We start from the raw sequence: 17271 nt of genomic DNA on the forward strand, positions 1-17271 counted from the left end.
GCAAGAGCAGTTGAAGAAGCTACTTGATGCACAGGAGACAAGAGAGGCTCAGAAACAACCAGCCATCAATGAAGCGTTCATACCACAGTATGTGTACCAGGAGCCCCCACGAGTGAACGTTAACAACTTTGAGCTGAAAACGGGTTTGATCACGATGGTCCAACAGAGCCAATATGGTGGACAAGCGATTGAAGACCCTAATGCGCACCTAGCGCATTTCCTGGAGCTGTGTAGCACGGTGAAGATGAATGGTGTCCCTGATGACATTATTCGTCTTCGTCTTTTTCCCTTCTCACCGCGGGATAAGGCGAAGTCGTGGTATCATACGCTGCAGCTGGGAGAGAATATCGTGTGGGAGGATTTGGCTCATGCATTCCTACGCAAGTTTCATCCGCCTGGCCTTACGTTGAAGTTGAAGATGGACATCGTGCAGTTTCAACAGTACGATGGAGAAAAGCTAGCGGAGACTTGGGAGCGGTATCAGGAGAAGCTCAGAAAGTGCCCAAGCCATGGATTTGATGAAGGCACGCTCGTGATCATGTTCTACAATGCCTGCGGGGAGCGTACAAGGATGCACATGGATACAGCTGCAGGTGGCTCTCTATTGCAGAAAAGCAGTTCTGAAGCATGGAGCATTATTGATAGCATGGCTTCTACAAGCTACCAATGGCCATCTGAGCGAGTACAATTGAAGAAGGTTGCAGCTGCGTCAAGTTCTGATCCTATGGCAGCAATGGTTACTCAACAGGCAGCGATGGCTACACAGTTGGCAGAGCTGACTACAAAAATTGGTGAGTTGAATGTTGGACGTCATGTGCAAGCTGTGATAGACCCGTCAAGCATGGAAGATGTCAATTTTGTGAATGGCAGAAATTATGGGAATTTCCAGCAAGGACAACCAGGAATGTATGGCAGAAATCAACAATTTCAACAGGGTCAGCAGCAGTTCCAGCCAGGAGCACGCCCGCATCCTAACCTTTCTTACAGCAATCCGAACAATGCTTTGCAGCCTCCACCTGGATTTTCTGTGTCTAGCGGAGGAGTTATCAATGAGCCAAAGAAAGATTCGATGGAAGACATGATGAAGCAGGTGTTGGGAAAGATAGGTGGTTTGGAAACGAATGTAGGTGCGTGGAAGACCAACATGGAAACCCAAGTGAGTCAAATAGGAAATCATGTTTCATCACTGTCTAAACAAGTGCAGATGTTGGAGACTCAAGTTGGTCAGATGGCCAACCAAGCAGCTGCGCAGCACACACCAGGAAAGTTTCCTAGCAACACTCAGTTCAATCCGAAGAGCCAACATCAACAGCCTCAGCAAAATCAGCAATGTCATTCCATACGGGTGGTTGATAATTCAGTTGAGGATGAAGAGCAGCGGGATCATACAGAGCAGCGGGACGGCAAGAATGGAAAGGAAAAAAATGTAGAGATTATGGAGGAGGATGACCTGGAGACGATTGTGTGCGATTCGCCGCCTACTTCTAAGGTATCGTCGAACACCTCTGCTGTTAAGAAGCCTATTCCTACTCCTACGTTTCCCATGCCATAGTACAAGCCTGTAGCACCCTTCCCGAATAGCCTGGCAAAGCCGAAGATGGATGAAAAGTTTTTGGAGACATTTAAGAAGTTGGCTGTGAATATTCCTTCCGTGGAGATCTTGAGAAACAAGCCAAATGAGGTGCAAATTGTGAAGGCTGTGATGGAAAAGAAGAGAGCATTCAATGAATTTGAGGAGGTGCTCGTAGTGAAGGAGTATCAGTTGGCTCCAAAGAGAGAAGATCTGGGCAGCTTCAATATTCCTGTGAAGATTGGAAAGTCATTGTTTGAGAAAGTGATGTGTGACACCGGAGCAAGCATAAATGTCATGCCTCTCAAAGTTTATAGGAAGTTGAAGCTGGGGGATTTGAAGCCAACCAACAAGACAATTCAGCTTATTGATAAGTCTTGCTCTAAACCTCTAGGAGTTGCGGAAGATGTGCTTGTGAAGGTGAGTGATTTTTTCTTCCCAGTCGACTTTGTAGTGTTGGATATTCTGGAGGATCCAAAGATGCCTTTGCTATTAGGGAGACATTTCCTTGCCACATGTGGAGCAAAGCTAGATATGCAAAGGGGGACGATGACATTGGGAGCCTATGGGAAAACTGTGATTTTCAAGAAACCTCCACCAAAGGAAGTTCCCCAGAATGAAGTGATAAATTTGGCTGACAGTTTTCTAGCAAATTCGGAGAATGAAGAGGTTGAGAAGAATGAGCTGCCCAAGTATGAAGCCAAAAAAAAAACTCCAAAACCAAAAGAAGTTCTGACTTTTGAGATGTGTTTGTTTTTGGAGCATGATGGGGGGTCTTTGAAAACCCATACCCCCAAGAAGAAGAAAGTGAAATTCCGGATTTTTCGGAACAAGAATGAGAAGGGGGCAATGCTTGTGGAGGATGTCCGAGCCAAGAGAAGTGTTTTGGTGGAGAGGACACCCAAGAGTAGAAAAGCTTTCCAATGGTTAGAGTGTTGTTTTCGACCTCCATGAGTTTTTGAGGTATCGTCGAGCTCTAGACGTTAAATTAAGCACTTGTTGGGAGGTAACCCAACTGTTTTTGTTTTGTTTCTCTTTCTTTTAGTTTCGTTTTGTTTCTTTTTGTTTTGTTGTTTTGTTTGGAGTTTTTAGTGCAGTGTTGAGCTTGGAAGATGAGGGAACTCGCGCTTTGTTCATACCACCACCATGGAGCATGTTTTTCTGTGAGTAGTGACACACATATCATCATCCCTCCAAATTTATTTTCGAACTTATGTTCTGTAATAAGTTTGGGGGAGGGGGGTGAGAGTAGATATGTGTATCACTTTTATCTTTTTGTTAGCTTTATTGTTTTATCCTGCTTGGTTGGTGGTGTGTGATTTTTTTTTAGTTAATTGTTGCTCCATGAGATTTCTGGTAAGATGCCAATGATGATTTCTGTGGAAAAAAAAATTAGAATTTGATTTTCTTTGATGATTTGAGCATAATTAGAACTAATTTGCATAATTCTAGAGTGATTTTGACCTTGACTTTTAGACGTTGAATAAACCTGTGAGATTTTGAGCTATAACTGTTTATCATACACAGTTTATTCTTTGTTGTGAGTTTTGTCATGCATGTGGTGATCTTCTAGAACTTGCCATGGTTTCTGTGTCGAGGTTGTTGTTGTGCCCAGGATTATGAGATGATTTTAGGCCATCTTTTGTTAGCCACAATTTTTCCCAAACACTGTCCTTGAAAAAAATTATCATTTGTTATCCACTTTGAGCCTATTTAGCTTTTATTTTTTAGCCGGATGATAGGGGGTGATGAAGTCTATGGGGATCTTTGTGTGGTGAATATCATAGTAGGTTGTGAAAAAGAAGAGATGATATTGTATTACTATTTACTCTTATAAGCTCTAGAAAGTTGTTGAGAAAAGAAAAAAAAAAGAGAAAAAAAAAGAAAAGAAAAAGAAAGAAAAAAAAAGTATAAAGTCAAGTGTATATTGAGATATTTGTTTGAAAATCGACTTTGTGTGTTGAAAATAAATGGAGAGCATAAAAGAGTATTTAGTTCTGTTTTGTGATGATTAAATCCCTTGAGTTGTGTTGATTATGGTGATATAGTTGGGTGGAAGATGGAATTTATTCCATGCTTGATTAGTGTAGCTATAAGGTTGGTGTTCTTGATTTATTTGAGTCACTTAGCCTATATTTCCCTACCTTAACCAATGTCCCTACATTATAACCCGAATAAAAAGACCTTTTTGATCTTAGTCCTGGCACACTATTAGCGATGGAGATTGTAGACGATTGGCAAGCCTATGGTAAGAGATCTGCATTGTATTAAAATTTCGATGAGAGTATACACGTCCTATTCCATCAAATTGAGAGTTGAGTGATACACATACCTTGTGAGATTCAATTGTTTGGAATGTCAAGGTTGATTTTGCTATAGGTTGTGTTTATTGGTGAATTTTGTGCTTAATTATTGAGGATTTGAGAATTCTATTATTCTTTATTATTCGGAGGCATCGATGAACTAGATATCTTACCCATTCGTGTTATTGATTTTATTCTTCCCATTATTCGAGGACGAACAATGGCTTAAGTTTGGGGGAGTTGATAACACTCATGTTTCCATGGTTTTAGTGTTTATATGATGTCAATTTTATAGGAAACTAAGTGTTGGATGATTGTTTTATGCTTAATTTGCTTTATCTTTTGAAACATGTTTCTTACTCGAACTTTGAAGGATATTTCAGGTTTATTGAGTTCGAATTTGGAAAACTTACCTGAAATAGAAGTTGTAGATCGTCTCGATACGAGTTCGCGAGCGAAAACGGATCATAAATCGGAGTTCGTACGAGAAAGTTATGACCCAAACAAGAAAGTCGCGCGCAGCAGCGAAACGGCGGCGACCCCGCGGCGACCGGGCGGCGACCGCCGCCCGAAGAAGGATGTTTGGGAAGGCGCCGGCGACCGCCGGGCAGCCCGCCGAGTTTTCGGCGCCACCTCCGTATTTTTGCGTTTTTAGGCATTTTTCAAGTCCTTTTCGAGCTTAAACTCTGTATTTTACCCTGGTACTATAAATAGGTCTTCTTTTGACCTATTTTGGGTTCCCTCTTCAGTCCCCAACTTTAGTTTTTCAATTTCATAGCTTTAGAATTTATTGCTTTCCAGTTTTTATTGCTTGGATTGGATTTCCACAAGATTGAAGATTCAAGCTGCTACATTTTTTTTATTCAGTTTTTATTTAATTCAGTTTTTATTATTGCTTTCTTTTTAATTATGTTTATGTTTTATTTTACGATGTCTGGCTAGTTTCCTTTAGCTGATTCTAGGGTTTGTAAATAGTTGATTGAATTTATGTGATTTATTTGTTAATACCTTTGTGCCTTCCAGTTTATGATTCATAATTCCTGGTGCTTAATTTCTTGTGAATTATCTGATCAATAGTTTGCATGTTTAGCTATTCGTTTGAGACCTAGCGGAGATAACTGTTTAGCGGATTCAGGAATGTATGATATGATTTTAACCTTGAGACCTAGCGGAGATAGGTGGATCATAGGGAGCTATTCTTAGGAGCTATTGGGAGTTAGTAGATTTTCTTAAGACCTAACGGAGATAGATAATTTACTAATCTACGATCGTTGCTGCTCTAGCGAGAGTGATTGATTAATTAAGTGATCTCTCATCATAACTGGATTAAACTGGTACATAGGATTAATAGATTTATTATGTGGATTTAGTTAATGAATTTACTACCCTAGGATCAGTTGTCTTTTAATATTCGAATTTTCCTACGTGTTTTTAATTATTGTTATTTGCGTTTTAGTTTAAGTTAATTAAACCTTCCTGCTTTCGTTTACCTGCATACTGTGAGAGTCTGTTTAGGAGATAGATAAAGTAATTTCGTTTTACAGTCTCTGTGGATACGATACTCTGCTTGCTATTTCTGTGCTACGATTACACCGTGTTAGTTGCGGTATTTTTGTTGCTAATAAAATAGTGATCAGGTGCCCTCATCTTTTCTGACCATTTGACTTTGTTGCCTAGATTCTTGAGAGCTAGGACTGCCTCAGCCGGTGAGATGGACAAGTTGTACTCTGGTAACTTGGCCCTTTCACGTGGTCGCGTCTCGTAGGGTTGGTCATACTGTCTCCTTCGGTATTCTTGTCATGGAGACGGGTAAGGCTCAGACCGCCTATCACTCGTCTTCCTTTCCACCCTGGTGTCTCTTCTAGAGTTTTTGCTTGGTGAAGATCGGTGGTGGCTGTATTGATCTTCCTCCCACTTGATTTGTGCCCATGCCTTGGCAAGCACGTCCTCCATTGTTCTACAAGGATATTTGGTGAGGTCTTTGTAGAGGTCTGAGTCGGGCAGGAGACCCTTTCGGAAGGCGGTGACCGCTGTCTGGATGTTGCAGTTAGTGATGGACACCTTCTCCTTGTTGAATCGGCTGATATAGTCTCGGAGAGATTCACCACGCTGTTGCACCACGGCGTATAGATCCTCCGATATCTTTTCAAGTTTCCTGCTACTAGCATATTGCTGCACAAATATATCTGTTAGTTGAGCAAAACTTGAAATAGAATAATTTGGAAGGTTAGTGTATCACTGGAGGGTCGGTCCTGTCAGACTAGAACCGAACCCCTTACACATGCAGGCCTGCCTTAATTCACGAGAAATTGCGGCAGTGAACATCCTTTGCTTGTACTGAGCGATGTGGTTGGTCGGATCCGTCGTGCCGTCAAACATTTGCATGCTCGGAAAGCTAAACTTGATGGGCATTTCCACCAAGGCAAATTTCATCCACAAATGGCGAGTCGGCATAGTAGTTCTCCGAACTTTTGTGGATGGGTGCCGGGACACCGGGGATTCGCTGGATCAAGGCCTCCATTTCTGCCAACTTTTTCGCCAAGTCTTCCTCTCTGATTGCGTATGGGCCAGTTGTGGTTGGTTGGGCGAATTCATTGGTAAACAACTGGTCCTGGGTGAACTCCCTCGGACCGTGTCCGTCAGCCTGTTGGTTAACTTGGGTTGTCGTGACCGTCTGGTTGAGCCCCAGTATGGCGGGTTGTATGCCTCCACCGGCGGCATTGCTCACTGCTGCGCCCGACGTGGTGAAGATGGTTCGAGCATGTTGTCCTCCAGTGGTGGTTGTTCCATCTTGTCGGAGTGTTCCTGCGGCTCTAGCGTCCGGGTTGAATTGACCAAGTTCCCGTACTTGCTCCAGTGCAGATGTTGTTGTGTTAACACCTGCAATCAAAGTCGCACGACCAGGGTCAGTCTGACTACCTACCACATTACGGCTTCTTACCGAAGATGACGGATCCATCACGAGATGGTTGGATCCGTCCTTATGACTGATCGGTGTGTCTCCCAAGGGCTGCATGGAAGACACTCGGGCTCGGAAGCCGGGAGGTTCGATGATCTCGATGGGCTCCATAGCTTCGAGACGGTCATACAAGTTGGCGTTCTCCTTTTCCAGCTTCTTGCATCTCTCCCGCTCCTGATTCATCTGTTCAGTCAGGGCGGCGACCTGGGCGGCCAGGTTAGCCTGATCGGTTTGAGCAACCACGTGGGGTGCGTCAGAAGTTTCAAATCCGTCACGACCGTCAGACATGATTGTTGCTCGAAGAGATCTACGGAAAGTGCGTTGATTCGCTTGATTGCTAGGGCCCCACGGTGGGCGCCAAATTGTTGGGGATGGATCCAACAATCACTTGAATAGGACGTCGGGCACGTCCGGGTCGGCGGGCACTAGCAACCTGAAACCACAAATACGTTAGAGCCCTTCAAGGAGCACCGGTGGGGGTGTCGATGGAAGGGCCTCCGACGCTCAAGTCAGTCAAATAATTCGGATTAATTGATAAGAAAAACGAATATAATGCGTAAAGATGATTAAATAGTAGAGTAAAGATGAGATAATGAATCTCGTCGGTCAGACTGGTCTGTCTGGCTGGTCTGTCTGACTGGTCAGAGCAAGCCCTAATCCAGAACGTGAGAGCGCGGAGGCGTAGAGATCGAGCAAGTGAAGAGAGTTGAGAACGTGAATAGGTGGAGTAGCTGAGAGTATGAATGACTGCCTGGGTCGAGTGACCTAGTTGATGTTTATTTATACTGTGGTAGTCTGACGGCTAGGGTTTAGCTTACACGTTTCCTCAAACCCTAATTGTTCCGATATTCGTGGGATTGATGCTTATCTTCTCCTCCTGCCTTCTTCCCCAAGTCGTTACCCTTTCTAGGGTTTGAGTCGTTGGGCCCGAATGACTTAGCGTATGGCTGAGTTAATTAATTCAATTTGTGGAGTGAATTGAGTATTTGGGCCGCGGATATTATTTTAAACGGGCTATACGAAATTTGTCCACTACAATGTAAAAATTGATTAGAAATATATAAATAAATAAGAATGAATGAGAATTGAGAAAAATTAAAATAGAGTGGTTATACGATGCCACGTAGGATAAGATTTATTTTGCTATTATATATGTAGGATACGTTTATTTAACATCTGCAAACTTTTTAACCGTGGCAATTAATAGCATTCAAATAACCCTTTTTTTAAGGAATAAATAATCCTACTTTAAGGGGGGTGTATTCGTTGTGGATTTCCACAGACTTTAAAAAGTCCATGGAATTTAAATTCCATGGAATTCACATAGATTCCAGACGACTTTCAAAGAATTCGTGGTTGGATTTCACCCCGATTTTCACTGATTTTCGAAGACTTTACGGGATAATTCTGGAATTGAATTCCATGAAAACCAACGCCCGTTGAGTCCCAGCACCGCTGGAAACCCAGTGACCGCTGGGAATCCAGCGAGCGCTGGAAACCCAGCGAGCGCTGGGAATAAGTTATATAATGTTATTCCCAGCGAGCGCTGGGAATAAGCAACATTGTTTGAAGTTGAAGCATGAGGATTATTGATTGCCTCCTCCCTCCCGAAACAGAAAGCCAAGGCAAGAGTTGGCATTCTCTGTAGATCTGTAACCCCAAATCTCGACGACGTCACCTTTCTGGGCATTATTCTTAGCAACCACTTCCTTCCAATCGGAGTTGATGACAACCGTATTCAAGCTCGCCCACTTCTTCATCACCACCTTGTCATACACATTCCCTCCGCCGTCAACCCCCACTAACGTCAGCCCACTTCCGTTCAACACCGCCGCCTCCTCCTCTCTCAGGAACCCAATCAGCCTCTCGCTGCCCGTCACCAGCAACCTGTTGTGGTGCCTCGACACATCACACTTCTCCAGTCTCTTCCGGTACAAGAACTCCGGCACACTTTCGCTCTGCAATTCTACGGCCCGCAGCAACCCCTGGCTCGGAATCAGATATAGCTGTGCCACTTGTTGCTGCTTCTGAAACGAGCGTGCCAATTGCTGTTGAGATTGAGGGTGTGGAGAATGGACAGCTTGTTGCAAAGGTGATCAGTGTGGAGGAGAAAGGAATACCAACGGGAGAATGTTCGAGTGGACCTGCAATTAGAGAATCTGTTGTTTCTGTTAAACTGCCCTGTGAGAGAACCCCCGGGAAAGGTGGTGTTAAGAGTGTCTTTGAGCTGGACTGTGTGCCGCTCTGGGGTTCAGTGTCGATATGTGGACACAGGCCCGAGATGGAAGATGCTCTTATGGTTGCACCACATTTCATGAAAATTCCGGTGAAGTTATTTATTGGTGACCATGGAAGCGATGGAATAAGTCAAACTTTGAATCAACTGACTTCTCATTTTTTTTGCGGTTTATGATGGTCATGGTGGATCTCAGGTGCGTGTCTCTATTTATTGATAATTTGTTTCTCATCTACGAGTAATGTTTACTTGGAGCATAAACTGTGATTATTTGTTATCAACATGAAGCATTCGGCCAGTGCTGGACACCCAGCGAGCGCTGGGTTCCAGCCAGCGCTGGCCTTATGATATATATATATATATATATATATATATATATATATATATGAGCGGGCGCTGGGGTGCAGCGGCCGCGGGTGCTGGAACTCAGCGCTCGCTTAAAACTTCATGGATTTCAATTCTCGTGGTTCTTGGCCGGATTTCATCGTGTGTATTTTTTGGATGAAATTCATGAAAGTCATTCCGGATTTTAAGTCAATGGAATAACGAATACACCTAGATTTGTATGGATTTTAAAAAGTCTTGAACGAATACACCCAGATTTCTGCATACTTTTAAAAGTCTTGAACGAATACACCCAGACTTTTAAAATCCATAAAAATCCATCAAATTCCACAACGAATACACCCCCCTAAGAGTGTTCTACTTTAAGAGTGTTCTCTTTGATTGCAGCATTATTATAAAAAATGACTGATTGAAAAAATATGAGAAAATTATATCACACCACTTTTTTTTTCCTATTGTCTCATGGTTTTGATGGAGAAAAATATTATCACACCACTATCTCATCATAGCATCCATGGGCGGATCTTAGTTGGGGCTGTACTGGGCTCCAGCCTAGTGCAACTCCAAAATTTTATTTTATGAGTGATTTTAAACACAGCCCCCAATTTTCTCACTATAGCCTCATATTTAAAAATAATAAAAATAATTATAATTGTACTCATTTATCCCTAAAGCTCCAATAAGTTTATGTAAATAGAATAATCGTAAATTTAGTGAAAAGAACCGATAAGAAATAACTCCATCTATTATAACCCCCAATCATCTCAACACAATCATTTTTTTCTTTATCTTTATTGATTTAGTATCTATTATCTATTATTCTAATGAAAATGGAGTTATATATATAACCCCAAACTAAAAAATCTAAGAACTGATTATTGCGGCGGAAGAACAAAGAAGTACATGATGTAAACTTTATTTTATCGTTCAATTCAATTTATGGAATTTGAATACATGGAGTGTATTTCTGGATAAATTCTTCCCCCCTCTGTGCATGAAAACAAACAACACACTCATGAAAATAATTATTGCAGAAATTTAGAGAAAACAATTCAAAAGAGCAAGGGGCGGGATACCCAAGCAGCTAGCAGAAGCAAAAGAAAAAAAAAATCAAAATAAATCTAAGGCCTATTCTAATGGAACCTTAAATCACTTTTAATTTATGACATCATCTGTATGTATTAAGCTTTAGTAGGTTGCATAGTCACCACCATCAACAAAAAGCCGTTTAAATTATGATATCTAAAGGCAGCATCTGCAGATTCCCACGGACTCAAAGTTGTGACTATTTAAATAAATTGTCAATAATTAGATAGCAGCGCAAAGAACAATCCAAATTATTAATATATTTAGCTTAATATCTATGTAGCTCAGCTCATAGCTCAGTCCAATTTTCAGAGAAAGATAAAAAAAATTTAAAATAATAATAATAAATTGATTTATTCTTGTAGAAGATAGATTATTTTTTAAAAAAACATAGAGAGAGAATTTTTTATATGCTTTCAATATATTTGTTATTGAATCAATAAAAAGAAAACAAATATTGATTATAATTAGTGATCAAATTATAATTCTAAGTCCATTAAGATTATATTTGAACATAAAGATGAACTGTACAGACTGTCTGAAAAATTTGGCTCGGGGGCTACCGCCCCCAACCCTCGGGCATACCTTCAAGTTCAGCCTCCTCTATCGATAAATCCTGGATCCGCCCCTGATAGCATCATAGTATTACTAGTACACCCACCTCGTGGGATGCACGACAAACATCAAAAATATTAAATACTAGTATTTGCATATCAAATTATCAATAGATTCAATAAAAAGAAAAACAAATACATACTAATATTATAGAATACTTTCTTATGTATAGGAGCATCCGCAATGGGGTTACATGATAGCTTACATGATAGCCTACTTTATGATGGGGGGACCACATGGTGTAAAGATGTTGCAGTGGGGTTACATGATAGCTTACATGATAGAATTAGTTTTGATTTTTATGCTTTTTACTTAAATTTAATTGCTCAAATTTAAATAACACATTTGATTAATAATTAAAATTTCATTAAAATAAAAAACCTAAAAATTACATTAAAAAAAATTAAAAACATAATTTAAATTACATAAATTAAACTCCAAGTCTAGATAAGACCACGACGCTTGAGCATTTCTTGGACCATGTGCTCGTGGGCCATCCTCTGTGCATCGCTCATATGCGATGTATCCAGACTGAGGAGTTGCATGTCGAGCTCCCTCTCCTTGAGCTCGTTCTTTTTGGCATATTCGGCCGTGATTTTTTTCAAGTTCTGATCGGACCGATCCAATGCCTCTTTGTACTCCGATGACTGCTCGGAGCTTGCCGCCGCCTTCCCCTTCCCTTTCGCTTTCGTCGCCCTCGCCGCCGCCTTTGCCGCCTTGTTCCCAATCTGCCGGACAGACGAGATCTCCTCGCCCGACGCCGAGGTGGTGAAGGCGCCCTCCTCTGTCGTCTTTGTCCTCTTGGAGGAATGCACGTCTCCCTCGAGGTACATCGACTTGAACTTGTGGTTGTTCCGGAGAATTCTCCACGCATTCCAGTAGTTGAAGGAGGCGTTATTTGCGCTCCGACTTTTGAAAAGAGTTTGGGCCTTGTCCCGGAGCATATCGTCAGAATGGCCGGACGGCAACCGGCTGCGCGCCTCCACCCAAATACTCTCCCACAACCGCACCTCTTGGGCCACTCGGGTCCAGTGCCCTTGAATCTGGCGGTGCTTGAGGTTGGCGCCGATGAGGGGGTTGACACGGGCGACGATCCTCTTCCAGTAATCGTACCCCTTTTGATTTGTCCCACGGATGGCGTCGTTTGTCACCTCCATCCAAATTTGGACGATGATGGCCGTCTCCTCAGGGGTGTAGGTATGACGGACAGTCTTTCCTCCGTCATCCTCCGCCCCCTCCTCCTCCGCCACCGACGCCTGTCTGTCATGCCGGATCTTATGGGCGACTTCTTTCCTCCGGCTGCCTTACTTCGGTTTGGCGGCACTATGGGCTGCCGAAGGCATCTCCTCGTCGGACTGAGGAGCATCCCCCAAGTTACACCCCGATAAATCGGGATGATATTCGTCGGAAAGATCGGGGCACCAATTTAGGTCATAGTAATTTGAGTTGTGTGGATCCATGGGGTGTAGAGAGAGGAAGAAAGGAAGAAGATGAAGAAGAAGAAGTGAGGGTGTAGGGAAAAAATGAGGAAGAAGAAGAATAAATAGAAGAAAAAGAAGATAAAAATAAAAAAATAAACGGTCAAAATCACGCAAAACGAGGCAGCCAACGGTCAAAATCGATTTTTTTTTAATAGGCGCGTGCATCACACGCGCCTTACACTATAGAGAAAATGGGCTACACGATAGAACGTGTAGCCCTCGTGTAAGGTGCTCCCGCAACGCTTACACGATAGCACACTTACACGATAGTACTATCGTGTAGGGGCTATCGTGTATGCGTTGTGAGTGCTCTAACATTTGCGGACATATCACTATCATAAGTTAAAATATTTTGTCAATTTCATGTTCTTTGACATAGCAACATACAATTAGTCAGGATAAAAAAAATATATCTTTTATAATAAAATAGTTATAACTAAAGTTGACATCAAATATTGCAAAAAATATACATTCTAAATTTACAAATTTATATACTGTCATCTACAAATATTAAATTTTGCAATTTACATTTTGCATTATAATTATAGATTAAGGTGCCACAAGATAAATAATAAATAAATTTATGTCATATTTAAAATTATGTTTTTAATATATATATATATATATATATATATATATATATATATAGGGGGCGGTTATTCAATAAACCACCCTTATTTTAAGAATTACGAACCAGCAAAAATGCATGAATTTTATGTATAACACGCATGAATAAACTGTATAAAGGTATGAATTGCGAAAAATAATTTTTTGCTACCTTTGGGATTCGAACTCAGGACCATGAATTTATCCAACAAGATGATGAATCAACCGTAGATCTTGATGATCTAAGGGCTGAAAATGGTTCCTAATTTATATTTTAAGAAGCGTTCTTATTTTAGCCTTCCCCTATATATATATATATATATATAAATGACAATCTAATATTATATTTAATTGAACAAATATAATAAGAAATATATTAATACAGATAAATAAAAAATTCCTACACAAACCTAAATAAAAATTAAATAATCTAAATCATATAATCGTATTTGACATTTTACTTTTAATATATATAACAATTATTCAGTACGATGTTAAAGAGTTCTAAAATGAATCAAAATAATTTGCTATACTTTAATTACATTAAAAATTACTATAATTACAAAAATCATATACACAAAAAGAGAATTTAGGTAATCAGTGAACTGATTTAGGCTTTGGATATTCTCTTCTTCGATTCAAACTTTGAAAAGCAGTGAATAGAGTGAGTTCCAAATTTAGCAGAGTTTCGGCTTAAGTGTTTGAATCGGTGAAGATTGAAATTGATCATCGAGCTCTATTTATAGGCGAAGTCTTGAATAGACCCGTTGGTGAGATGGTCTTCAACAATTCGACCGTTGTGAGATAGATTTGAATCTTCGGCTGAGGTTTCAATCTTCGAGGCTCCTGATAGATTGAGGATTGGACGTCCTTTGTAGTAGGAGCATGGTGCTTCTTAAAAGTTAGCACGAAATAGGAAAGCTCTACGCAGGTGAGGACGATCTTCATATCTTCGCCTTTAATGCAGTTGTACTTGACGTGAATATGTGACTTCTTTTAAACTTAAGTCTTCAGTTCAAGGAAGAATTAATGTCTATTGATACTTGATTTAAATATCAGTCCGCTAATTCCACGTGGCCAACACATTGATTCAGTCATAACTGAATCTTCGGTGAGAGATCGTCCTTATACATTAGTATTTTGTCTTCAGCCATTCAGTTCCAAACTTCAGTCAAGTGTCTTCAATTCTTCGATCTTCAGTCCACCGGTCTTTAGTCTTCATTCTTCAGTCTAGCTAGTAAACTGAACTCTAACACTTGAGTTCAAAAAGATCTAGTCTATTGAAAGAAAATCTAAGGGTTTTAGTATCATCAAAACTAGGACAAGGATATTTCATTAATTTCCCAACAAAAAATATTAAAAGTGAATCTATATAATATATAAAAGAGGAGTACTTCTTTTCCCACTAAATTTTCACTCTCTTCTAATTTCTTTTCCCACCAAATTCTCTCTCTCTCTCTCTCTCTCTCTCTCTCTCTTCTATAATCTTTATTCTATTTTGATTGTTTTAAAAAAATGTAAATTTATGAAAAAAAAATCGATATAAATGTTAAATTAAAGATCACGACAATATGTTTAATTTTGATGTAAAAATATATTAAAAAAGTAATTTGAAACGAATAAGTTATGATCGTTCATAATGTCAAATTTATTCTTTTCTATCTCATCTACCTTTAATATTGAACATTATACTTTTTTCATATTGTTTTCAATTGTTGATGAAAAAATAATTACATGTCATTTTTTTTTCAAAAAATTTATATGATTGTTTAATTATAATAATTTTAAATTTACATATATTAATAATTTTAATGCAATTAAGGAGAAGACAATTATATTGATTCATTTTAGAACTTTTAAATTTTAAAAATAAATATTTAAAAAGTGATATTTGTAATAATTTTAATATACATTTGTAGATGTAAAATTAGTCAGATGATCAAAAAATTAGAATTGAAAATATTATATAGATTTCTTTAATTTTTTATAATTTTCTTAAAATTAGATTAAATTAAATTAATTTATTTATAATCTAGAAATTTAATTGTTATTATTATTATTAGGGTAAATATCATGAAAACCCCTGAAGTATACCCGCTTTATCAAAAATACCCTGAAATTTTCAAAATGTTCTCTAAACCCTCAAACTATCAGATTTTTATCAAATATATCCCGCATCTATTTTCCGGTCACCAAATACGTGTGGCTCGCCGGATGCCACAATGCAATTTATATTCTTTTTTTAAATGCAATGGCAAAAACGACGTCGTTTCGTACAATATCATTTAAAAAAATTCACTCTGAAATTCAAAATTCACTCATATCATGTTTGAAATTCACGCTAATAACCTAGAATTAAGGATAAACACGGTAGAATATGGTACAAAACGAAGTTATTTTTTCCATGTCATTTAAAAAAATAGAATATAAATTACATTGTGGCATCTGGCGAGCCACATCACGTTTCTGATAACCGAAAAATAGATGCAAGATATATTTGATAAAAACCTGATAGTTTGAGGGTTTAGAAAACATTTCAAAAGTTTCAGGGTATTTTTGATAAAGTGGGTATAGTTCAGGAGTTTTCATGATATTTACCCATATTATTATTACTACTACTATTATTATTACTCATTAAATTTTATATAATCAATTTTTTTTATTATTATCAATTAGTCTAACTCATAAATGACGATATTTTTACATTTTTGCATTCTTTAAATTTTAAAAATAATAAAATATATTATTGTCCGTAAATCACATGGAAGTGCATATTATTGTGAATTAAAAAATAAAAGTTAAAGAAAATCTTTTTCTTGCTAACAGGCATAAAAAAAGTTTTAGAAAATTTTTCTTACTTAGTAGAAACCTGAAATAAAAAAATATATGGATATTTTGATGAACATTTTAACTAGCTAATAATGATAGTTGATGAAAATATGTTGTTAAGATATTGGTCATTGATTTGACTCACATACAACTATAAAAAGTCATTTTTATGTTGTTAAGATCTATTTATATAAGTTCAAAAATTTATGAATTTTATCTTTTATATTATGATTTTCCTGTAGTTGTATAATATAAAAAGATATTCAATATAAAAAAATACATATTATTATGTTCAAAAATTTATGAATTTTATCTTTTAAATTATGATTTTCCTATAGTTGTATAATATAAAAATATATTCAATATCAAAAAATACATATTATTTATATATTTTTTTTTTACCAATTTAGTTAATTTTAAGTTTGTATAACTTAATTAACTATAGATATGAAAAAATATTTTATTAAAAAAATTGAAAATATAATATAATTTTGTATTAACTTAATATACACACAATAATATTTTTTTAAACAAACAATACACTTATTAATGTATGAGAGTAAAAAGATAAATGACCCATGCAAGTTTCGAACATGCGACCTTCGCGTTAATAGCACGACACTCTAGCCAATTGAGCTAATAGGCCATTTATATTGTTATAATTAGTTGATGACATATTTTATATTAAATTAAGCAAGAAAAATCACCTTAAGAACAAACTAGGAATGGAAATGATTAGTTTAAAAAATTGACTTGATAATGTATCTTATCAACACCTAATTCTAAGTTGCGAGTTTTACCTAGTGTTTGATCGTAAAAGTTGAGAAAAAGTTGTGATTGCCGAGAAAGAATGGAATTGCTATTGTATTGAGTGAAGAGCACGTAGTTTTCACAAGGGGAATGTATGAGGTATTTATAGAGTACAATAGAAGGGTAAAATAGTAATTTCATCTCTGAAAACATGCTCCCCGCGTGGTCAAGGGCATAGTAGTAATTTTGCCCGCAGACGAGCGATTCCTCTGCTCTGGCGCTTCCCGGGTAAAACGGTCGCTCATACCGCTGCCTATCTTGCGTGATAAGTCATTCCTCTGTCTTTGGTGATTCCTCTGACTGAGTTCATTCCTCTGGCGGAATACATTCCTCTGGCGAAGTCCATTCCTCTGACCCTAGGGATTCATCTGTCCGAGTTTATTCCTCTCCTCTGCATATATTACTCCTTATCATGACTGCAATAATATCAA

At 38.5% G+C, this 17271-nt stretch overlaps 1 protein-coding gene and 1 non-coding gene across 2 annotated transcripts; both read right to left on the bottom strand.

Annotated features, from left to right (window-relative positions):
* Positions 1–5670: 5670 nt before the first annotated feature.
* Positions 5671–6258, bottom strand: LOC131002677 (uncharacterized). The gene is made up of 2 exons (XM_057929147.1): positions 6153–6258; positions 5671–6059 (listed from the first exon to the last, which is right to left on the bottom strand). Exons 1-2 carry the CDS (start codon positions 6256–6258, stop codon positions 5671–5673), a joined length of 495 nt encoding a protein of 164 aa, XP_057785130.1.
* Positions 6259–16602: 10344 nt separating this feature from the next.
* Positions 16603–16676, bottom strand: TRNAN-AUU (transfer RNA asparagine (anticodon AUU)). Its single transcript has one exon. It is a non-coding gene; the product is annotated as a tRNA-Asn (tRNA).
* Positions 16677–17271: the final 595 nt, after the last annotated feature.

Source organism: Salvia miltiorrhiza, unplaced genomic scaffold, assembly GCF_028751815.1.
Source record: "Salvia miltiorrhiza cultivar Shanhuang (shh) unplaced genomic scaffold, IMPLAD_Smil_shh fragScaff_scaffold_173, whole genome shotgun sequence".
Classification (NCBI taxonomy): Eukaryota; Viridiplantae; Streptophyta; class Magnoliopsida; order Lamiales; family Lamiaceae; genus Salvia; species Salvia miltiorrhiza.

Bases quoted from the DNA above. Each gene is read 5' to 3' on its own strand.
- LOC131002677 (XM_057929147.1), bottom strand. From the start codon at position 6,258: ATGCAAATGTTTGACGGCACGACGGATCCGACCAACCACATCGCTCAG. The intron at 6,060-6,152 runs GTAAGGGGTTCG...CTCAACTAACAG, and splicing joins ATTAAGGCAGGCCTGCATGT to ATATATTTGTGCAGCAATAT.